Source organism: Dermacentor silvarum, chromosome 4 (genome assembly GCF_013339745.2).
Source record: "Dermacentor silvarum isolate Dsil-2018 chromosome 4, BIME_Dsil_1.4, whole genome shotgun sequence".
In the NCBI taxonomy this organism is placed as follows: Eukaryota; Metazoa; Arthropoda; class Arachnida; order Ixodida; family Ixodidae; genus Dermacentor; species Dermacentor silvarum.
Window position 1 is genome coordinate 80,451,658 of NC_051157.2, and position 21,600 is coordinate 80,473,257.

Genomic DNA, 21,600 nt, shown 5'->3' on the forward strand with positions numbered 1-21,600 from the left:
CTTTGTGCTACATAATCCAGCTTGTTGGGGCGCAGAGTGCCTGCTACGCGAGGAGCGCAGCGGTGCTCGCGGCGAAAGATAGTGGCCTGACGACGACGTGATAGGGACGGTTTGAGGATGACTGCGACCGCCATCATCGTCGGCGGTCTCACCGACAGGCGCACCAAACCAAATATCGGTTTTTTGACTGTCGTGGCAGTAAAATGTACACTCCTTTTGAGTGAAACCCAAAACAATAATTCAAAATCACACTCACCAAGAACTCACAGAACCAACGTCGCAAGTTTTAATGAACCATCTTTTATAAACAATGTACATATTACACCATATCAACATTATACATGCTTTCTGTGACACAAATGGAAAGGCACCATTGCGTGTTCCTGAATTTTATAAACCAATTACCTTCAGAAAAAAAATAGGAAACGCGCGATCTCCTTGATCGGGAATTTTGGCGATTGCGTTTATGGTCATGTTCAAAACAACGTGGATCATTATGGGAAAACACAGAAAGACAGGCGAAAGCTTTCAAATACCTTAAACTCACTATGGCGACCAAGTGGGCAGTGTAACATGGTGACTTTATGTGAGTGGACGTCAACGATAATGCCTAGTTACAACGTTTTCATAACTAGAGGCACAATGATTTAGAACGTTTTCGCAGGACAGTTTTCCGCCTCTGAAAATGACAACAGCACATACTCATTGACTTTCTACAGAAGAACAAGAAAAAAAGTCCCTTTACCCTGGCCATAAGGAATTTCCGTAAGAAATGTCTCCTATGAGAAAGGAATCAGAATGACGTCGTAATTGTGCAACCGGAAGTGAACCAACTGCGAGTTTTAGGAGAAGGATGAAAGTTGTGTTCAAATGAAACAAAACTTTGTTGTATTTTATTACCTTAGTTTCATCTCGTCTTCGTCCCTGCGCCTTCCTGCAGCTGTTGCTTTCTTTACTTGCCTTCACCAAATTACTACCCCAAATATTTCTGGCGAAGCTCTCACTTCGGGGATAGATGCCTAACAGGGTGTCGCGCCATAAGCATAGCAAAAAGTTTAAGTTAGTTGCAATATTTAACGAAAAAAGTTCTCTAAAAGTGTGCCTACAATGAAATGTTGCATATCATTGCTCTACGACAAGCGAAACGAAGAAATAAAAATAGGAGAAACCATGGTGAAAATATTTTAACCACGTCATTTTAACGGAATTAGATATTAAAAGCCGGCATGAGCGTGCATAAGTTGTATATCTCATGTTATGCAATACACATCGCAAACAATATTTTTCTTTCATTAGGGTATAAAACTTGTGAAGAAAGCAGACTTTCGTCAGAAAGGTCCACATTTTAGTTGCTTGATGCTCATTCACTTTCGATAATCACTTGCGAGCAATGCTTATGTGTTGCGTGAAAATGTTAGTAACATACACGTAAGAAGCCGGCTACACGCTGATTTGATGTTTCTCGGTGCCTTAATTTTCATGATAGGCATGTAAATTTTCACTTATGCTACAGCTTTGAATGGAGTTGTTAACGTCCCTTCCTGAAAGTTGGAAACATAAAGAAAGTAAGTAATAATACATTTAAGAAATGGGACGCTGTTTAGGCTTACTTCGGCTTATTTTCAGAGTAACACGAGTACCTGACCGCATCAGAAAACGCAAGGAAAGACCACGAATTCTTTTTTGGCAGCGAAGCAGAGAAAACATTACACTGGTGCACAACGCTAACGTTTGGTGTTCGCATAGGTGACATGCTGAAAATTGAAGGACAACACTCTCCCGCAAAATGAAGTTTCCAAATCACTTTACTATATAATCGCTGCATCTGCGTGAGATATCAACAAACGTAACAAATGGAAAGACACCATCGTAAACACGCTAACACTCGCGCGCAAAGCGCACAATATTTCATGTCGATAAAGTGTGCAGACACAAGTCGTTACCGTATCTTTAGGGTTTCGAACTCCAATCTCTTTGCATTGGTACATTGCGTGTGCATAACGACAGGGTATAATTTTTAGAGCTGTTCCCTCTGACTGTAAGCGATCAGTCTATAACGCTTGGCAGTTTTCAAGGATAGACACAGCCTGCTAATTAACAGCGCTAATCACCAAGTGCGGCATCAACATTCCATAATCAGGAAGAACAACAGGCTGCCTTCTGGGTGACAGAAACTACAAATAAAACTCGCACAAAACCAACGTGCTAATTGAGCAGAACAGTTGGTGAAAGAAATTTCACAGAAATCTTTTCAGTTTCGTTAGCCCTAACACACGATGTATCTTAACGCGGGAAATGTGCCGGGATGGGGAAATTCCTCTCGCTTCTTCTATGTTTTGCACGTAAAATGTACGGAAATGCATCTCTAACTTGCAGTTCAACACATCACTATACGTGAGACACACGATCTTTTCCTATATGATCGTTCATGTGCTTCTGGTAAGTTGTACAAACGTTGAAACGTCAAACAACAAACTGTGAACAAGCTCAGCACCTTGTGCTTGAGTTAGCGTTTTTTTTTTCTTGTGTCTTCTTTTTACAAGTGGGCGCGCTGTCACGTCGTCTTTATGGAAGCACAACTGATGACCCAACGTTGGCAAGCAAGCGCAAAGCTCAAGGCGGCGCTTGTACTGTTCCTCACTCACGCCGTAAGGGTCGTTTTGAACAGCGAAATACGAAAAAAAAAACACACGTCCGCTCAGTGTAATCCGTTAAACGCAGCGTCTCAACAACGTTCACAAACTTCACAGAAGTACTTTTTTGATTCTCTTCTTCATTGTCCTTTCTTTTTTTTTTTTGCACTGGCCACGTACACAGGACCGTCAATATGGCCCTGGTGTCAACAATTCGACCACTTCCATTCACTTATCACAGTGGTTGTTCGCGAGTGAGCACATTGTATGCATCGTCGCCACCACGAAGCTCAAGTCACGTGCACTTGCACGTCTGTGGGCTTCAGCCGAAGCATCCGTCTAAGGGATTTCTCCTGAGCGCTTTCTTAAGACGCCTGAATCCGGGTGACGTTCGGGGCAACGACCGATGATCTCTCGTCCGTATGCGGAGTCACTTTAGCTCGACGTTTCAGTGGTACGTCACGTAGGACACGGCATGCGCGGGTCTCGTCTTCCCGTACTGCACGAGCGAGAGGTTTCGACCTGGGAATGAGATAAAACAGAAGCGCACTTTCGGTATTCCAAGGCAATGCACTTCAAACGCAAAGTGCATCGAACACTCGTTCACATTTTCGCGACCACACAGCATCAATGTATCATCATCATCATCATTAGCTTAGATAATGATGATGATACATTGCTGCCGTGTGGTCGGGAAATTGTATAGAGTCTACTTAAGAACGTCTAGCTCACTGATATCACCACCGTATTTAGCTCGAGACGTGTCGTGGTTGAGGTGTTCTAGAAGATGCTGGCATGTTCTTGCACCACCTGAAGTTTTGAGGGTGTTGACGTTTCTGTGCATACTCTCGGTGCATACCAGTGCCACCAGCTGCAGCTCCAGAAGAGACGTTATGTCAATTTCTGTCATTGCAGTGTTGGGCTATGCTTTATTTAACACAGAATCTACCCTTCTTTTATTGCTCTGGAACATGGGAGTGTTTGGGAACGTAGGGCTGTCGATGAGCCATTTACATGCATTGTTTTAACAGTGGAGCTGTTTAAGCTGGGCGTAATGTGTCTGCTGAATCCAAAAATGTGGGCTGGTCCTGGCGGTTGTGCAGAAAGGGTCCAATCGCAATGGCACGTACCGCTGTGAACTAGCGAAGCTGAGCCTAAGTCCAGGTAAGCATGGTTGAGAGTAGTTAAGCTTAGTCAGTGATCAAAAACCAATCGATATCCAATCAATAGCTAATCTGGAAAGTTGCGGAAAAAGCTGGGAATGACTTGGTAGTGCTTACTTTAGCCCAAATACGTGGCCAATACCTTGCGATAGCAAATCAGATGGACAATCAATAGCTAATCGATAATCGATCAATAACCAATAATTTCCGGAAAATGCTGGGGCTGACTTGGTAGTGCTTAGCCTAGCCCAAAAGCCAGGACTAGCTAGGTGGCCATCAGCTCCGCTCTCTTTAGCATTGCGCCTCCATTGCAAGCTACGCTATTTTTTAGCATGTTTCCTGTTTAGCACAGACAGCTGAGTTGGTAGGGGAATTTTCAACTGTTACCATCCCTACGAAATCTCCTGCCGGGCACCTGATGTGACACTTTCTGCATCTCCCGCTCCTTTTATTAAAGATTTTGAAGCTGGGTAGAATGCAAAGCTTGCTCATAAAAACCAGCGCTGCTCCTGCTTTCGAATTATTGATTTACTCTCTAGACATTAAGTTAAATACTCTAGAAATATAGAATCAAACGTTGGCGTGAAATGGTAACGTGCAAGTAACATTTATATATGAACTGCGAAGGGTACTCTAAGCCAAGCTACTTGCAGCCATTTAGTACGTAGTTGAAGTCAGGACTTAGTATTTTGAATCTTGGACAGCTTCCCAGTTATAGCTTGAGCTATCACACGTATTTTCAGTGTATTCTGGTATCCGTAAGCTCAGTCAAGTGGTGCGTAATTACAGTGATGTAAGTGATGGTCGCAAAACGCTTTAAAATAAAATTATTCTTGGATTTTCAACGCAAAACGCAATCTAATTATGAGGCACTGCCATATGGGGGACTCTAGATTTATTTTGACCACCTGAGGGGCTCCTTAACCTGCACCTAAATCTATGCACAAGAGCGTTTTTGTATTTCACCTCCACTGCAATGCTGACACCGTGGAGGGGATCGAACCCGCGATCTCGAGCACAGCAGCTCAAAGCCATAGCAACTGGAATACCGTGGCGGGTCTGCACGCTTCTCTGGGAAACATTTCTGTTTAAGTATACGCAATGAAGGCGTGAGTCTTATTGCATATGCCTCCCACCAACTGCGTGTGAAAATTTCGGGCCGAATTTTTTCATAAGAATTTCTGTTGGCTGGCCGCCTCGACTAATCACACGTTCACGATCACCATTGTCTACTACTTCCTAGAACCTGCGTAGCTCAAGAGCTGAGTCGGGAACATCGTCTCTGGAAAGAAATTCCCAAAGATGTGCTTTCGCGAGATATTTCTGTCATCGGCCCACTACCTTCAATAAATGTTTGCTGTCACGCTTCGTCGGTGGTGGTTCTTACTAAGAGCTCTAGTATACCAAAAATATGAATTCACGCATGAATGTGGCCTTCTGGCCCACGTACACAAACTTTCTCGCTAGCCGGAACAATTTGTAACTACCAGGCCATCTTTACTAATAATGAGTTCCTTGTCATGGCGTGCTAGTTCCTGTTCTTACGAGGTTCGTACGAACTGCTTCAGAAATATTGGCTTCCGACCCGTATTCACAAAAACGTTGTTACGCTAGAACTCTTCGTAGAAGCAGTGTAAGCCAAATTTTAGATGTTAGATTTGTGAAGGCGACCAGCCAATGGCAGACAGTATCTACGAACGAAAAGTTCGACTTCGAAGTTTTAAATACCACATTCGCGCCTGCAACGTAAAATTTACCATGGCTGGATAACTTTTAAGACAGAGAGGAATATCAGAGAAATAATTAAGTCTCTTTCCTAGCCACCAACGGTCTAGCAGCCGAGCCATCTGGCCGAGTCATGAAAAGCAGTCGAAGAAAACTTCGCCAGCAGCACGTCCCCTTGAATGGATGCGTTTTCATTTTCTACACAGTAATTCACTCGCGTTTGCTGTCTTCTTTATTTCGCTTCTCCACGACGAAACAGTTTGCTCTTTGTGTTTTTATTGCGGAAGCGCTTCTACCTTGGTACCCATCCATGTTTCTTTGAGAGTGTTTAACAGTACTTCCGTCAACATTGCCGCACACTTTATTTGTCGTGGTCCTCAATATTGACACCGTGGAACTCTCGATTATTCTCAGCTGTGTGGCTTTCGTATTAGACCACTCTGGCTGGGGAATTTAATAGCCATAAATTTAAGCACGACCATTGCTCGTCTAGTTGATTCATACTTCATAAATTTTATAGCACCAACAAGAAGGGAAACACCACAGTCAATTAGTTATTTTTTGTGCTTTTTCGTTTTGATGTTGTCATCGTTAGCGTAATGCAAATTGTAGAGTGATAAGCTTTTCTGTTTTTTTATTTATTTATTGTTTCGCGCGAGAATAATTTTGATTGTGCACCAGGCGATGTTCAACACATGAAACTCTTCTATTTATGAAAAACAAATAACAAGCAGTGCAATGCGGAACAGCGACTGTGAAATGCATTGAATTCAGAGGCGTTACTCGTTTACTCGCGGTTTTAGTCGTTTTATATATTAGGCATAGTGGCTGCACAATTAAGCACACGTGATATGCATATTAGACATGTGACTTTCCTGGTTGGGTAGTTGCACATACGTGGCGTTTTCTACACAATAACAACATAAAGATTTATAATAGAAATTGCTAGATGGTTCCATGCATTGAACTGAGATAACCCTGCTACCACGGCAGTGACGGTTAATAAATGGATTTATCAGATCTTCATGCTTCTGGCTTCATATGTTCTGGCAGCTTTATTTACTAGGCTATGCCTGCCTTCACGGGCTATTTCTCAAGCAATCTTTCTTAATACGAAGAATTCTTTGCGAAATTCGGGAACTTTGAATCTATCTATCTATCTATCTATCTATCTATCTATCTATCTATCTATCTATCTATCTATCTATCTATCTATCTATCTATCTATCTATCTATCTATCTATCTATCTATCTATCTGTTTTATCAATCAATCTATCTATCTATCTATCTGTTTTATCAATCTATCTATCTATCTATCTATCTGTTTTATCAATCTATCTAGTGTAATATATCTAATCAAATCTAATCTATCTAAGCCGGCGAGCTGTCGTTCCCTACCAACTTGAGCTGCTGGCTATACGCTAACGTTCGCGTGCGTATATGCTCACGTTTCCCACCCCGTGCACGCCAACCTGCTCCTGACGCTCACAAAGAAGCTCTTGGAAGACCACAGCTTCGTCGATAAATGCGTAGACTCGTACATTGCGTTCCCCTTAGGTTTACTTCAGCAGTTCGAGGATGGCGTACTACTACTTGGCGCAGAGGAAGGGGAAAGTGTTCGCAATAATCGAGCATCTAGACAAGCCCACGTTTTTTCTGACCCTCAACATGTCCGTACTTCACAATGAGCGCCTGCTCGAAGTCATCGAGAGAGCGAAAGAGCAGGTTGAGGTGCTCCGACGCAGGGTCGATGCAATAACCAGCTACCTGCAAAATGCTTAGCATAACTTGGATTCCCACAGTACGAGGCATCTGCATAATTTTTTTTCTTTTCAGAACGTAAAAGACAATAAAATTTTGTGCACACGCATAATCACGGCTAATTGTTGCCTTTATAACGCAATATCCTGTTTCAAATGCAAACTTTGCAAAGTTACAAAGCTCCCCTAGACAGCAGCGCCTGAGAATCCCTCTAGCAATTTTGCAGGAATCGCTATGGTCACACCAAGCACGAAAAGGGAAGGAACACACACAAAAAAGAACAAGGCTTTGTTATGAGAATGACATACCTTTTTTAGAATATATCTGAAAGTCTCGGTCGCATTCGGCTTCAGACATTTCCAAGTTCTCCGACGTGGCAGTGTTTCCTTCAAATGCCCGGTTCTCCCCTTCGTCCGGGTTGCTGTCCTCGTCCGAGATCCTGTAATATTCAAATTATGATTATCGTTTAAACCGAAGCCTTTAATGCTACTAACATCACTTTTCATGCATGGAAACTGGCATACACAAGAAAAATTGAGCCACACAAAAGTGTGCTTAAAGAAAGCCCGAGCAAGAACGCAGGAAAAGACCACAGCTATTGAAAAAGAACTATAAGTTGGGTCAGGGTTAAATCTTGATGGAATATAAGCGACATTCAACATGATATGAAAAAGAAAAAATAAACAGCAGTGAATTATGGAAGTCACAAGAAATTATGAACATTTCACTCACTCGTAATATCACCCAACGTAACGTTAAAAATTACTGCAAGAAAACTAGAAGCCGTTCAATGAAGACAGACCAGGCGAAGAGAGAAGGTACATGTGTGCGTCCGCCTGATACTTCTGTGTACCGGCAATGCCTACACTTCCATCGAGAACGTCGAAACAATCTTTTGCAAGATAACTATAGGCCAGGTCGCTATCACCGTGCGCTGCGTTTACCGCAGTCCTACGGCTGGTATATATAATGACGTGATTCAGTCATTATGAAACTACTTAGAACGTCATGCATCATGTGGTAGACTAATCTTACTGGGAGATTTTGACTTGCCAGATAATGATTGGCAAGCCTTGCAGCTGCCATCTGCTTCATCTGAACTTTTTTTGTGATACGATGCTCCATTTACCTTATGCCAAGTTGTCACAGAGCCCACTCGCATTAAGGCTACCGCATCAAACATTCTTCACCTGGTATTCTTGAGCAAACACTTTTTACACGAACATACAGATACTCGAATAATGGATGGAATATCAGACCACAAGCTCACATACTGCACTATACACATTCATGGTTGTGCGCAGAAACTCTGAAAACACGCACGGCCTTTCTTGACTTTTCTAATGCTGATGACGTCAGTATAATCGACCACCTTAGGTTTGAATATGGTAAGTTTGAAGAATTTCCTAACCTTGCCTCTACGGACATTGATGTCCTGTGTTCAAAGACATCTTATTTTTTGCTCTCGTCAGAACGTACCAAGTAAGGCGAAAAAGTTAAACACAGCTAATCCATGGATTATACGCGAAATTATCGAGGCGAAACGAAAAGTAAACAGGCTACGAAAAAGGCTAAAAGTAAAGACCGTGCACGCAACTAGACATAGCCTCAGTGAAGCCATTTTCAAAATGAAATCTAAATTTAAGGACGATAAAAGCTAACAACTTCGCCAACGTTCTTCCTAATATTTTGAAGAGCGCACCTAAAACATTTTGGAATTACCTTAACCCTAAGAAGCATGACGGCACTACAACTTCTAGTGCTGACAACCGAAACACCGTGACTTCTTTTAACATATATTTCCAATCAGTATTTAATATCGATGACGGGAGCCTTCCGCACATAGAGCCGTGCGCCCGCAGGCATATTGGTCCACTTAAAATAATTGAAGCAGGGATAATAAACCTTCTGCTGAACATTGAGACTAAAACATTTGTTGGGCCAGGCAATATACCCAACGTATTTCTTAAGAGATATGCTGAGTGGACTGCTAAATATCTGTGCATAATTTTTAACAAATCTTTAACAACGAGTACCCTTCTTGCAGATTGAAAGATTGCCAAGGTTGTCCCAGTTCATAAATCTGGAAGCGCTTCTCAGGCGTTTAATTTCAGACCTATTTCACTATCTTCGACTGTATGCAAACTTCTTGAACCCATAGTCCTAAAACATAACCACATACCTTGACGAATATTTTATGCTATCACCATGCCAGCGTGGTTTCCGCAAGGGACTTTGGAGGGTCATGCAACTTATAGAACTAACGCATGACATAGTATCTCAATGTATAGACAATAGACAACAGGTACACCCAATTTTACTAAACTTTTCAAAGGCCTCCGACCGCGTACCACACAAAAAACTAATAAAAAAATTGGGTCAACATTACGTGACGGTCCTCTTGAATGGATTGAGAACTACCTCGCTAACCAACCACAGTTCGGTTAAATTAATAATGAAGCTTCTAGTTTAGCCCCTGTAACTTCCGGTGTACCCCAGGATAGCCTCCTGGGACCTGTTTTATTTCTTATTTACATGCCTGCTAGGTGTCATGTAAATATCCGTCTTTTTGTGGATGATTGCACCTTGTATCGTGAAATTATATGTAATGATGGTCATGAAATCCTAAATATTCTGCTCTAGAGTCTGTTTTCATTTGGTGTCAGGAGTGGAAGATCAATGCACAGAATTCGGCAACATTAAGAATAAGTGGAAAGAAACCAATATCGTACTTCACCTACACAATTAATGGCACGCCTCTGACTAGGATTTTATAGCATGAATACTTGGGTTTAACGTTATCCTATGATCTCCGATGGAATACGCGTGTTGAAAACATTACATCGACTGCATTAAAGCGACTCTTCTCGCTGAGAAGACACCTTCACCTGGCACCACCCGTCACAAAGCTGTTGGCTTGTCACATGATTGTTCAACCAATCCTTGAGTAGGCTAACATTGTATGGTTTCATTTTACTAACGAACTTATTTGCAGAGTGGAGGGGGTGCTTAAAAAGGCATTAACGTTTATGGTTAATAAATAGATGCTAACTGACTCAACAACTAGTTTACTAAAGCAAGCTGATATGCTAACCTTACAAAATCGAGCTAAGCTAGCCCTACTGAAGTTTTTGTATCAATTCATCCATGGTGAAATAAACGTTGACACAACTAAAGTTATATCTCTTCATCACGTACAAGACTTACACGTCATAAACGTCCTCACACCCTTGTTGAACACAAGCACAACTCAAAGTGTTTCTAATACTCTTATTTTAATCGTGCAGTCAGAGAGTGGAACAAACTGGACCATTCAGTCACGAGCACTCCGACTTTAGAAAATTTTCTAGTGTTGGTCGAGGAAATAATGCGTGCATAAGCTGTTCGTCACTAACTTTACAGATTATTTTCAACATTTTTGAACTGCATTTTTTTCGCTGTATTCTGATTTCGCATTGGCGTCTTAAAAATTGTGCTCCCTTCTGTTCACTTAGTTTTGTTTTGCTTACTTCTACTGTATTCGATGTACTTACGTCCTATATATTTGTCACTGTTGACTTGACGCATAATTATTGTAATACTGTATTGTATTGTGTTTCACATATCTTTCTTATGCACCTTTGCAGTGTAATCATGTATGTGCCCTCCCTGCTATGATCTCGTGTGAGATTAGCAGTATTGTTAAATAAATAACTGAAATAAATGGTGATTTTTGACGTAAAAACATAATCTGCGCTCGTATTCACAAACAGCTCTTGCTCTAGAATTGTTCGTTGGACCAAATCCAAGCCAATCGTTATGCTGGACATGAGGGCGGCCTGACAATGGCAAAGACCACTTATGAGCGAAAAACTTCGCGAATACCGCCCCTGACTCCTAACATCATCGAATTATTTTATGACCCATCATGCTTAATGTTGTAGCAAAAAATGAGACATAGGCGGCAAAGGGGCTGTGCTACTAGGCTGTTTCGCACAAAAGAAAAAACTAGACGATTTGCTTTTAGGCAATGTCCATTGTCGGTGTTGCTTTAAGTGGACATTGCAGTGTCAAATGTCTCTTATCGCTTCATACTTCCGCGTGTAGCATAATAGGCTTGAAAAGCAACACAAGATGTGTTTGATTTTCTGGTTCTGCACGACAACACAGCATTAGAGAATGACGTGCTGTTCCTGCATTTGTGTTGCATGAGAGCGTCGTCTCTAGGCAACACAATTACACAGACGTAGGAACAATGCTGCAGTGGCTAGCGTCTTTGCAATTGTAGTTGTGGAAGGACGTGCTTCAGAACAATCGATTGGCAGCGAGCCATGCTGTCTGCGTAATCTCTGCTCGTTTGTTACTGAATTCAAGGTGACCTTTATTCTAAATTTCTGTTTGCATTTATAGATCACGCTGTTTGAATATTATAAAGAAATGAAAACAAATAAAGAACGATAAAATTTGCATGTCCTCTGCTGTCGAAGGTACTCAACAGCTTTTAAATTTGTGAACAGGGCCCGTATTCACAGAAACCTGCACATCGTAGAAACCTAAACCTCTTACACTAAAATTTGTCGTATGACAAATTTCCGACCAATCATAACGTTGAACATATCATTAACGAAGGCGAGTGGCAAACGGCAATGCTTACGAAATGTAAGCTTTATGAATTCGGCCTCAGGAGTTAAGCGGTCAAACACTAAAATGTTAAGCGTAAATAAACTTCGCATGCACACGTGCATATCAGTACTAGAAAATTACTATAAAAACACTATTTATAATGCCAAAGGTACCAGAGAACTATTTTTACATTGCACAAAAATGTTCACTGTATTTTTTTGGGTACGCCATCAGAATTAGCATCCCATTCAGAAGCCCAGAGAGACAATGCAAGTTGAAAATATTCACCACTTGGGGAAAACATTGCCTGGACGCTGCTTCCGTAACTTTTTACCTAAAATAAATTGATTACCCATGTCCCTTTCAGTATACTATTGCTTATTCATTTCGGTTTGATTATTTCTTGCTTTTTTTGTTTGCGCGTAAGAGTGTAGAGGTATCCACCTGTAGCCTATACCTCACACATTAAGTGACAAGCACAGGACTTTTACATACAACAGATCATTTCTTGTGACGCATTTCATTAAAGTGTTTAGGCCACGTTCGGCTATTTCTTGAGGCTCTAAAGATTTTGTTTTCCGCCAAATGTCGAACTTTCTATGAACGCGGACAATACACGCTCACAAGCCAATAAGGACAGGGCTCTTCACTCCCTTAGTCATATGCACGGAGCAAGTTAACTCAGGAGGGGAAGGCTTCCCTCTCACCCGCGGTCAGATAATGCCACGGTTAGGACACGTCCCGCGCTCTGCAAACTGGCGAGACTGAGGCTCCATCTGTCGCAGGCAGTTTAAAACATTGTCAACTCCAGTCAGGCCCCAGAGATTGCATGGTGGGCCGAACCGATCTTGGAGGTCTGGGCTTCGCGCTCGCGCGTTAGTTTCGTTAGCCGCGTTCCGAAGCACGTATAAAGCATGGGAAAAGCACTGCGGTCATGAATATGCCTCAAAATGATTAGCTGCGTGGTTTCGATGCAAAACTGTGCGTGAGCAGACGACGTGACCAGACGACGTTTCAACGTCGTGTGGTGAGCAGATGACGTTTGGCGGCACACTCGTTATCTTGCTTCGTGGAGGCGGAACACCGGTTACGCTGCACCTCGTGCGCGGGCCAAATAGAGTTACTGTATAGGCTCCCTTTAGGGACCCGCTATTCTGCATGACGTTTAATCGCCGCTCGCCTGCGCTGGCGCGGGTGGGAGGATTCCTCTCCTTAGTTACCTTGCTCCGTGGTCGCATGTGTTCATTGGTGCACTTCAACGAAAGTGAAATGTATTCACTAACATAAATGAAAAACTAAACGACATGTAAAAAACAAAATCTAAGCATTTTCGACTAGCGAGAAGTACAAATGATTAAAACTTGAATAGAGACTTTGCGCAGAATGAACTAATCTTGTCGAATACCGCGAATAGAATTTCAAACAGCATTATTTTTTTATTGCAGGTAAAGCAAGTAAATAGCGGTAAGCAAATAATTTTAGTTCATTCATAAATGTGAAGCACCGTACAAGAAATGATAACATTTCCCCGTCAATCATCGAAGCTATGCCTGCGAATCTTCGCCACGGTTGATTTGATCCGCCTTAATTTGGTTGTGCCTAATAAACGAAGGTTTAATAAGGCTTATATTTATTTTTTATTAAAATTAATTGAGATGGAATAATGAGAGGGTTGGTTCGCAGCATCACATAAAGCACGACAAAGTACCGGCTTATCGCGGGCCGGTCTAAGCTGGTACATTTGAGCCATGCGCTGAACCTTATGTTCTGTAGCGGCAATGAAGTTGAGGCATAATTGCCTAGTGAGTCAATGCAAGAACGAGTTTTGCAACTTGACTGTGTGCCGCGTGTCACAATGGCTTTTGTGTGAAATTTAGCAGCACAGGAAACACAGTTTCGATGGTATACGTTACCTCTCTGTAGGTTTCTGCTCGGCCTTTTGTCCATACAGGCTGAAATGTTGCCTCGGTAGCCGATCATACCTTGCTTCGGTTGCATTGTACGATGCTCGTTCTAGGAGGAGCTCATCCCAGTGCCCTTCACCATCTGTTGCTGAAGGAAGAAAATATAATTACCTTAATTATAGGATAACGCTTAACATGCGGGACAAGTGCGATCAAGAAATACAGGGTACCAATTTACAAAACTTCTGGTTCGTAAGTGCTCTTGGCCATTGGCCAACTGCCTTCGCTAATGAAATGTCCAGGTTTAGGACTGGGTGGGATTCGCTCTTACGAACAATCCTAGCATTAGGGCGTTGTGTGAATAAGGGCTCACATGCTTTTGACAGAAGTTCGAATGCTCTTGTTCGAATACCTGCGCCGTGGCTTCAGCAGACTCATTTAACATGTGAAGAAGTTTAACCACAGCCTAAAGATGCACGGAGAAAAAGAAAACCAAGAATATAGGTATGTGTATGAATTTTTTAGGTGGTTTGATTCCCAGTGAATTGACTTGAACAAGCTACAAACGGGCAGGTTAGTTTAAAAGTTCTATGCTGTGGTGCCTCAACGAAGTGCTCTTCGGCTAAACGGTGAAGACATATGCGTTACAACAATGGCGGTGTATTAAAGGGAGCAATAGGCGAAAAACAACAGGGCGCTTGAGTGAGTCTGGTTACCAATATCCAGCTGATTTGAGAGGCAACGATAACATTTCGGGGTGGGCGTTCATAAGTGTGCGGACATTGTGGTATAATGTCCAAAAAAGTTATTTAGCGAATAAGGTTTGCTAATCCACATTTAAGTATTTGTTAATAGCTCACGTTTGAATTTTGTAATTGACGACAATCAGTGCTCAAGGCATGTCGACGTAGCCCGAATTGAAATCCAATGTTTGCACGCATCTAGGCAGGTATTTGTGGCCAAAAATGCAATGGCGTTCCATTTATTATTTTTACTGCAAAGTTTAGGAGCGGCAGGAGAAAAATAAGCGGCTGCTGGTTGTCTAGGCAGCAGCAGCTGGGTGCCTGCGAAAAGAGGTGCACTCGGCTGTCAGAAGACGTTCAATATTAAAGGCGTAGCTTCCTTTGCGAACCCTCTCCGACTTTCGTTACCGTGGCTGCTGGTTGGATGCGTAATGCTGCTGCTGTCTTGCCAAATACGTAACACTCACGATATAACACTACCATCTTTACAACCCTTATACATGTCCAGGCTTCCGGCCTTGTTTTCCACGGAATTATTTGGCGATAAAACAAATGATACCTAAATATTCTCCCTGCCACAAATATAACGTCAAGAGCACAATTTCTTTAATAAAGCAAACTTTTCTAATCTTTCTACGCCTACTTTTCAAACTGTCAAACCCCGAGAGCAGGTGCGCTGCTATTGTGCCAACCCCCGAAAGCTCTTTGAAATAATCGCCACGTGTTGATGATGATTTCGATACTGTAGCACATACACACAACGAGGAATCGGCCAAGAAGCAGGTCGTAAACTTAAAGTAAATAATAATAAAAAGAAATACTAGGAAATGTAAGAGTTGTCACATTGTGCGTTAGGAGTTGTCAAAATGTGCGTTAAATCTGCATAACATTGCAAATAAAAATTATGCAGTTTTATTTTCCCCCCACTCTCTTTGCGCCCATTACCGAAACACCACGAGCATCGCATGAGCTATTTAAGCGAAACAGTCAGAATAGCGCCGGTGTTTCAAAGCACGTCATATGTGACACTTTTTGGTGGCAATGGACTTTTCTGAGCTTCCCAATGGCTCGAAGTCGTTTCGAAGCTCTGGAAGAAAGCCCATGTGGCTCTTGTCCTATTATTTTATGTGATTAAATCAAGGGTAAGAAAAGAAGATAGAGAAGGTAAACGCAGGAAGCTTAACCGGTTTGCTACCTTGCACAGCTGGGGAGGAAAGCAATTCTAGAGACAATGTAACAAAAGTAGGTGTCTAAGAAAAGGTAAATTAACGCTTAAACATCTCAGCCACAGACTGCAGGAAGCGAAATAGCGAACCAGTTGTCCTTTGTAATAATGTTTTAAAGTATTTTGTTCTTATAGTGACCGTCTATGCGTGTCAAGATAAAGAAAGGCCATCTTGAGAAGCTTCCTCCATCGGTGACGTATTCTCTAAAAGACCAAAAAATATGGCGAGGAGCATTACGTCATATATATATAACAAGACCGTTATGTTTTGACCACGTGTATTTCTGTAAGCAGCGACTATGCATTTTTATCAGATAATGATACGGGATTGCATGCAAAGCCCGCACGACCTTATAGGATAACTATATCTTAGGAGATAATAGACATGTTTCGACAAATATATATATATTATACAGATAATAGACAGGCAGGAAGACATTTTCCGTGACATATAACAGTCGCTAAGTTCCTCTGGCATGTGAACGAGACAATGACGCGCAAGTTACTGATCATCTACAGTACTGACACGCACCGCTTTACACTTGTCACTTATCATACTTATCGCACAGTTACACTTTATGGTTATCCCGCTGTTTTGGACACATTGTTATTAAAGATCGTAAGGATATCAGATCGCAGCTACACACACACACACACACACTCAAAAACCTTTTTTTAAAGAACGGCAGAGGTACGTACTACCATTCTGGTTTGTCCTGAAGATGGATGTGTAATGTGGGTCTCCTCCATCAAACTCCCGTGGCATCTGTGTAGGAAACTGAATGAAAAAGTGGAGAGAACATTGAAAAAGAATTTAGTAGATGAAGCACAAAGAAAGCTAGCAATTGTAAGTGGGCCGATGATTTGCAATAAAAGGGTCGTGTAAAACTTTTCCTCTGGGTGGCGGCAAGGGTGTTATATGCGTTCCAGAATGACAAAAACAATTTAGTAAGTCTAACCGCCAGTGCGTGCTGCGAATGACCATACACAGTGTATTGCGGTGAAGCATAATATTAGGGAAAAAACCAATCACAGTGCAGTGAAGAATGCTAAGAGGGAAAAGGCTGAACCTGGCACGCAGAGTCTTCAATTCTTGCAGCCCGTATCGGATTTGCATGACTTACCTTGACTAGTGGACCGATTCGGCCTACATCTGACCACAAGCCTTTTCTCTGTATTATTCCGGCAACCAGCTAATGCTAAAAAGTAATTTACGAACCAGAGGGTCTGTTAAATTGGTCCCTTGGTATCCTAGTGTAGCGACCACTGAAATCTGCTCGTCGTGTTTAGGATTTTGCTGGATGGAGAAGTGGTAGTGTAAATTTAGTGCTTGCAGCCCATCCTTTGGTTTTATGCCACGTATTCTCTTGAATAATTTTTTTTGATGAACATAGCGCACTTTGACAAGAACGTATTCGCACTAGAACTCTTCGTAAAAGCAGATGCGAACCAAATGTTACGTTGGACGTATTAGGGAAGGTGGTTGCCCCATTAAATATCGTCGTCATCATCATCATCATCATCCTCTGCCTATACACTGCAGGATGAAGGCCTCTCCCTGAGATCTTCAATTATCCATGTGTTGCGCTAGCTGATTCCAATTTGCGCCTGAAAATTTCCATCAAATATAGCACTTACGAAAAAAAAAGGAAAACTTCATAGGATGATTACGAGTCACTAACGTGAATGTTCAAGTGTTTGCTGTGGTGTGGGCTAGACGTTTCCGCTCCCGATCTCCAGCTCGTCGAATCACTTAGGGGTATGTAGGTCCCGCATCCTCCATGAAATGTCAATGTAAATGATGTTTTATAGCGTTCTCATTTAAAATTCTGCGCCCCTTTCCGATGCCCGAGTGCCTGCCGGCTTTCTCAGTATACACTGGCGCAGTTGGAAGCAGTATGACAACGGTTGACGACAATGGCATCATGATTCTGAAATGATAACGAAGGTATAACGACGCCAGCATGAGGACAGCGGTATGAGGTCAATGAGATGACTAGCATATCACGACGATGGAGTGACGACGATGGATGATGATGAATTGGATGATGAAGCTGCAAAATGACAATGATGCACCCCGTGATGCATCATCGTCGTCGACTTTCTGCCACCCGTGATGCATGGAGGGCAACGCTATCTTGCGGTGTTCCATTGAACTGAGCTTTGCGACCTTGACCGAGCTGTCCTCGCTCATCGGTGGAAGCGCGCACAATGAGAGATTGGTCATCGCGAGCGCTTCAACCAATGGCTGCGCCTTTTGGCGCGCTGCCAAGGTCGGCGCCTCCAAACTGCGCCAACAGCGCTAGACTGAGCAGCTAGCTGCTCAGTCTAGCTGCTCAGTCTAGTCTTCCAGAATGCAGCGAAATTCGGTGATGAACGCACCGCTCGACCCTGAGCCCAATCGACGCAGAAACGCGACGCAGCACCGCCGCTGGCTACAGCGCCTAAACCTTCACACGCTACAGAGCACTTGCGTGACATCACATGCACCTCAAATAGCTAAGTGGCGTTCGGCGATGAATGTGACCTGCTACTTGGTTGCGCGAAAACGCGTGCCTTTTCATCGGCAAGCAAGGTCAGGCCGCCGACCAACACAAAAATGGGCGAAGGAGCCGAAGAAAGCTATTCGTTTTAAAGCCACTCGCTTCAAAAGCACTCCCGATAACTATGCGTCTTGCCGGGTTGGTTTGTGTATAGTGCTGCGAACCTGCTCATGCGTTGATCGTCTGTAGAATACGACTGCGAGAACGTACTCAACGTGTACGAACGGTTAGACAACACCTCTCCAGAACAATAACTGCCCAGTGCGGTGCATTCGGTCTGAGTGCATCAAGAAAAGAGACCACAATAATGAACTCCGGCCAAATCAATTAAACTTCGTGTACTGCCAGTGCTCCGGTACGTAGCGGCCTCATTCGTGGTCAATGAAGGAGCGCTGGGGAGCTCATTTCAGCGCCTAGAGGGAGAGAGGGATTACCTCTGCTAGGCTGAAAACAAAGAAAAAGCTCAAGCCACGGACACGTCTACTCTACTAATGAAATTCTGGCACCTAACCATTAGCCTAGACGATTTTCCGTCTAGAGCTTAGCAATGTACTGCAGAGACACACGAGTCGTCGGTGATGAGGTGCGCATCAGTGGTAAAATACGGCCATAGTAGACTTCTTGCTCCAACACTGCCAGACACTCACCGACTATGCCAACATAATGAAACAGGGCTCGATTTAGTTCGAGAGGGGTCCGTAGGATGGCTTCCAGATTACTTCTACCAAAAAAAATAGCACAATGCATTTTTCTTTACTGCACGAATTTTCGTTACCATGAACCGTATCTTTGTGGATGCTTTAATTGGTTCTTCGGTCTCTTACACTTCTGAGAGCACTTGGAAGCTGCCCTGTAACGGCCCACAGTAGGGTTCAAAAACGCGTTCAAATATAACTGCTGTCCGTGCGAATGCAAAGGTGTTGCTTAAATGTCCTTATTTCTATCGACCTGAACATTGTTTATCTCGTTAGAACAAAACCACTGTCTCTCTCTCTCTCTCTGAAACTCACTCGCGCATTCGCTTATTTCAAGGAAAGAAGGAAGGAGAAATACACGGAAAGACAGGCAGGTTAGCAAGTTCTCAGACCGGCTGGCTACCCTGTGCTGGGGAAAGGGGGCAAGGGGAATAAAAGATAATAAAAAAGAGATGTAAAGAAGATCAAAAATAGAGAATACTGCACTACCTAAAGTCTGTCTCTGAAACACTTACTTCAAGCTTTTGTAGAAGCACACAGACATGAATTGCACGGCGGCTAGACTTCCTTTATTTTCCTTTCTTTTTCTCTTCCGTAAATTTCATCTACGCATTGTACCTTTTCAGTAGGTGATAAAGCCATTCTGCTTTCTTATTGCAATTAAAAAGAGCAGTTTCAAAGGAGGCCACGAGAGAAACATACCTGTTTTGGCGGGAATGGCACGTCATAGGTGTGTTCCGGTCGACCGGTGAGTGGACCGCAGTCGCCAGCAACGCCTCCGCCACCACCCCCGCCACCCATGGCCACGTTCGGGTGGCCCCGATGCGCACCACCTGATGGTGAGTCCGCGTCACCGGAGTACACCGAAATGTGCGTGGTGGCGTAGGGCGAGGGAAAGTAGAGGGGATCACCGCGGGGTGCCTCGTACACTTTCTTGCCAACGGACGTCATCGAGATGGAGTCACCCTTCATGTCACCGCCACACGCACGCTCTGCAATGCAGGAGTAGATATCGAGAGAAGGGGTTTTGTAAAGGAAAAAAGCAGAGAGGTTGGCCAAACTAAAGTGTTGTAGCTTCCTCATCTGCAATCAGTGGAAGCAAAAGTTGGTCTCAACTAGGAAAGAAAGAACAAGCTATCACTGAAGGAAAATTTCGCGGTAAAAAATACGGTGTCCTTTAACACACGACATCAAACACACACGGGACATCAGTGTCCGTAGAGGCAAGGTTAGAAAATTCTTCAAACTTAGCATATTCTAACCTAAGGTGGTGGATTATACTGACGTCATCAGCACTAAAAAATAAAAGGCTGTGCTTGACACCGGTAGAGCCTCCACGTCCCCTTGATTCATGTACGTAGAGCCTAGTCTCCACCGTAACGAACGTAGAATCGACACGAGAGTCATGTTGCCAGATTGAACCTGCACGCCTTATCTTTCCGTCGAGGGACACTTACGGCATATCTACTGAGGTAGTTATCACTTCTCTACAAGCCTTGTCTCCAAACAGCTCTCGTGACGCCGTACTTGGACATTCGATTCTTGATAAGCCCGGCTTCATGACGTCGTCTCTGGTGAATCTAAATAGTTCCTTGCCGATCGGCACCTTCAGTGGTACAACGATCACTCACGGCTTCTTTCTTTTGCAGCGACTTCGACGATGTTTCTATTACCCACTGAGATAAATGTTGCTCGCTCTGTCTTCGCTCTGTCTACAAGACGTGGACTGCAGACGCACGAAAGCTTACCTAACTTTCTTATTCAAGCTTGTAAATAGTCCCATAGATTGTACAAAAATATTGCGTAACTTTACTATTAGAATTCGTGGGAAATAACTAGGGTGTCTTTTTATGTCTCTACTCCTGGCGTCTCAAAGGATACCTTGGTCAGGATTTTGTTGGCTTGCAACAAACACTCATACGAAATTGACATGCTCCATGGACATTTGTACACATTCAAATCTGCACTCGAATCCATTTCATTAGTTATTTTCAGAAATGTCAATGTTCTTTCTGCATGTTAGGTAGTGGACCGTTGCTGTATGACATGTGTACTCTTTTTGTTGTTTGTTGGTATGTATTTGCCCGATTTATTCGATGACACCGTTACTGTGCGCTTGGTGTCCAGCCTTCCAGAAATCTCAATGCTAATTTTTGTATTTGCATGTTGTGTTTTGTTATGTTACAACATGGTATGTGATGCAATGTTGTGATATGTTATGTTGTGTTTTGCTGTGTTGTAGTATAATATGTGTTATATATTGTAAATCACAATTGCATAAAATGTGAACTTTCTATTCCTGTTTCTTTGTGTATACATGTGTGTGTGTGTTTTACCATGTCTCACGTGCGCAAGTGCCAAGACCACCAGGTTGTTCCTGGGCACGTTAATAAAGTGTATCATTATTATTGTTATTATTACTTACTGTTCTAATTGTCATTGTTTACGCATTCATGCCAAAACCAATGTGTGACAAATGAGCGAAAGCTATCCCCCCCTCCAACCCTTTTGCCCTGTCGTAGCGCTAGCCTACACCAGGTAAGAAATCCTCTAAAAGCAACTAAGAAGTGTTACGTATTGTATTTTCTCCACATATTATACTTAG

General features: G+C 42.9%; 1 protein-coding gene across 1 annotated transcript in view; it reads right to left on the reverse strand.

Moving 5' to 3' along the window:
- Positions 1–274: 274 nt before the first annotated feature.
- LOC119448721 (Down syndrome cell adhesion molecule homolog) overlaps positions 275–21,600 on the reverse strand; it is a gene marked incomplete at its 5' end in the record, with an annotated part of 259,262 nt that continues 237,936 nt past the window's right edge. Inside the window, 5 exons of the mRNA XM_049666473.1 lie at positions 275–3,155; positions 7,592–7,722; positions 13,799–13,937; positions 16,457–16,535; positions 19,698–19,987. Coding sequence (XP_049522430.1) covers positions 3,082–3,155; positions 7,592–7,722; positions 13,799–13,937; positions 16,457–16,535; positions 19,698–19,987 — 713 coding nt within the window. The remainder of the gene's footprint in view (positions 3,156–7,591; positions 7,723–13,798; positions 13,938–16,456; positions 16,536–19,697; positions 19,988–21,600) is intronic.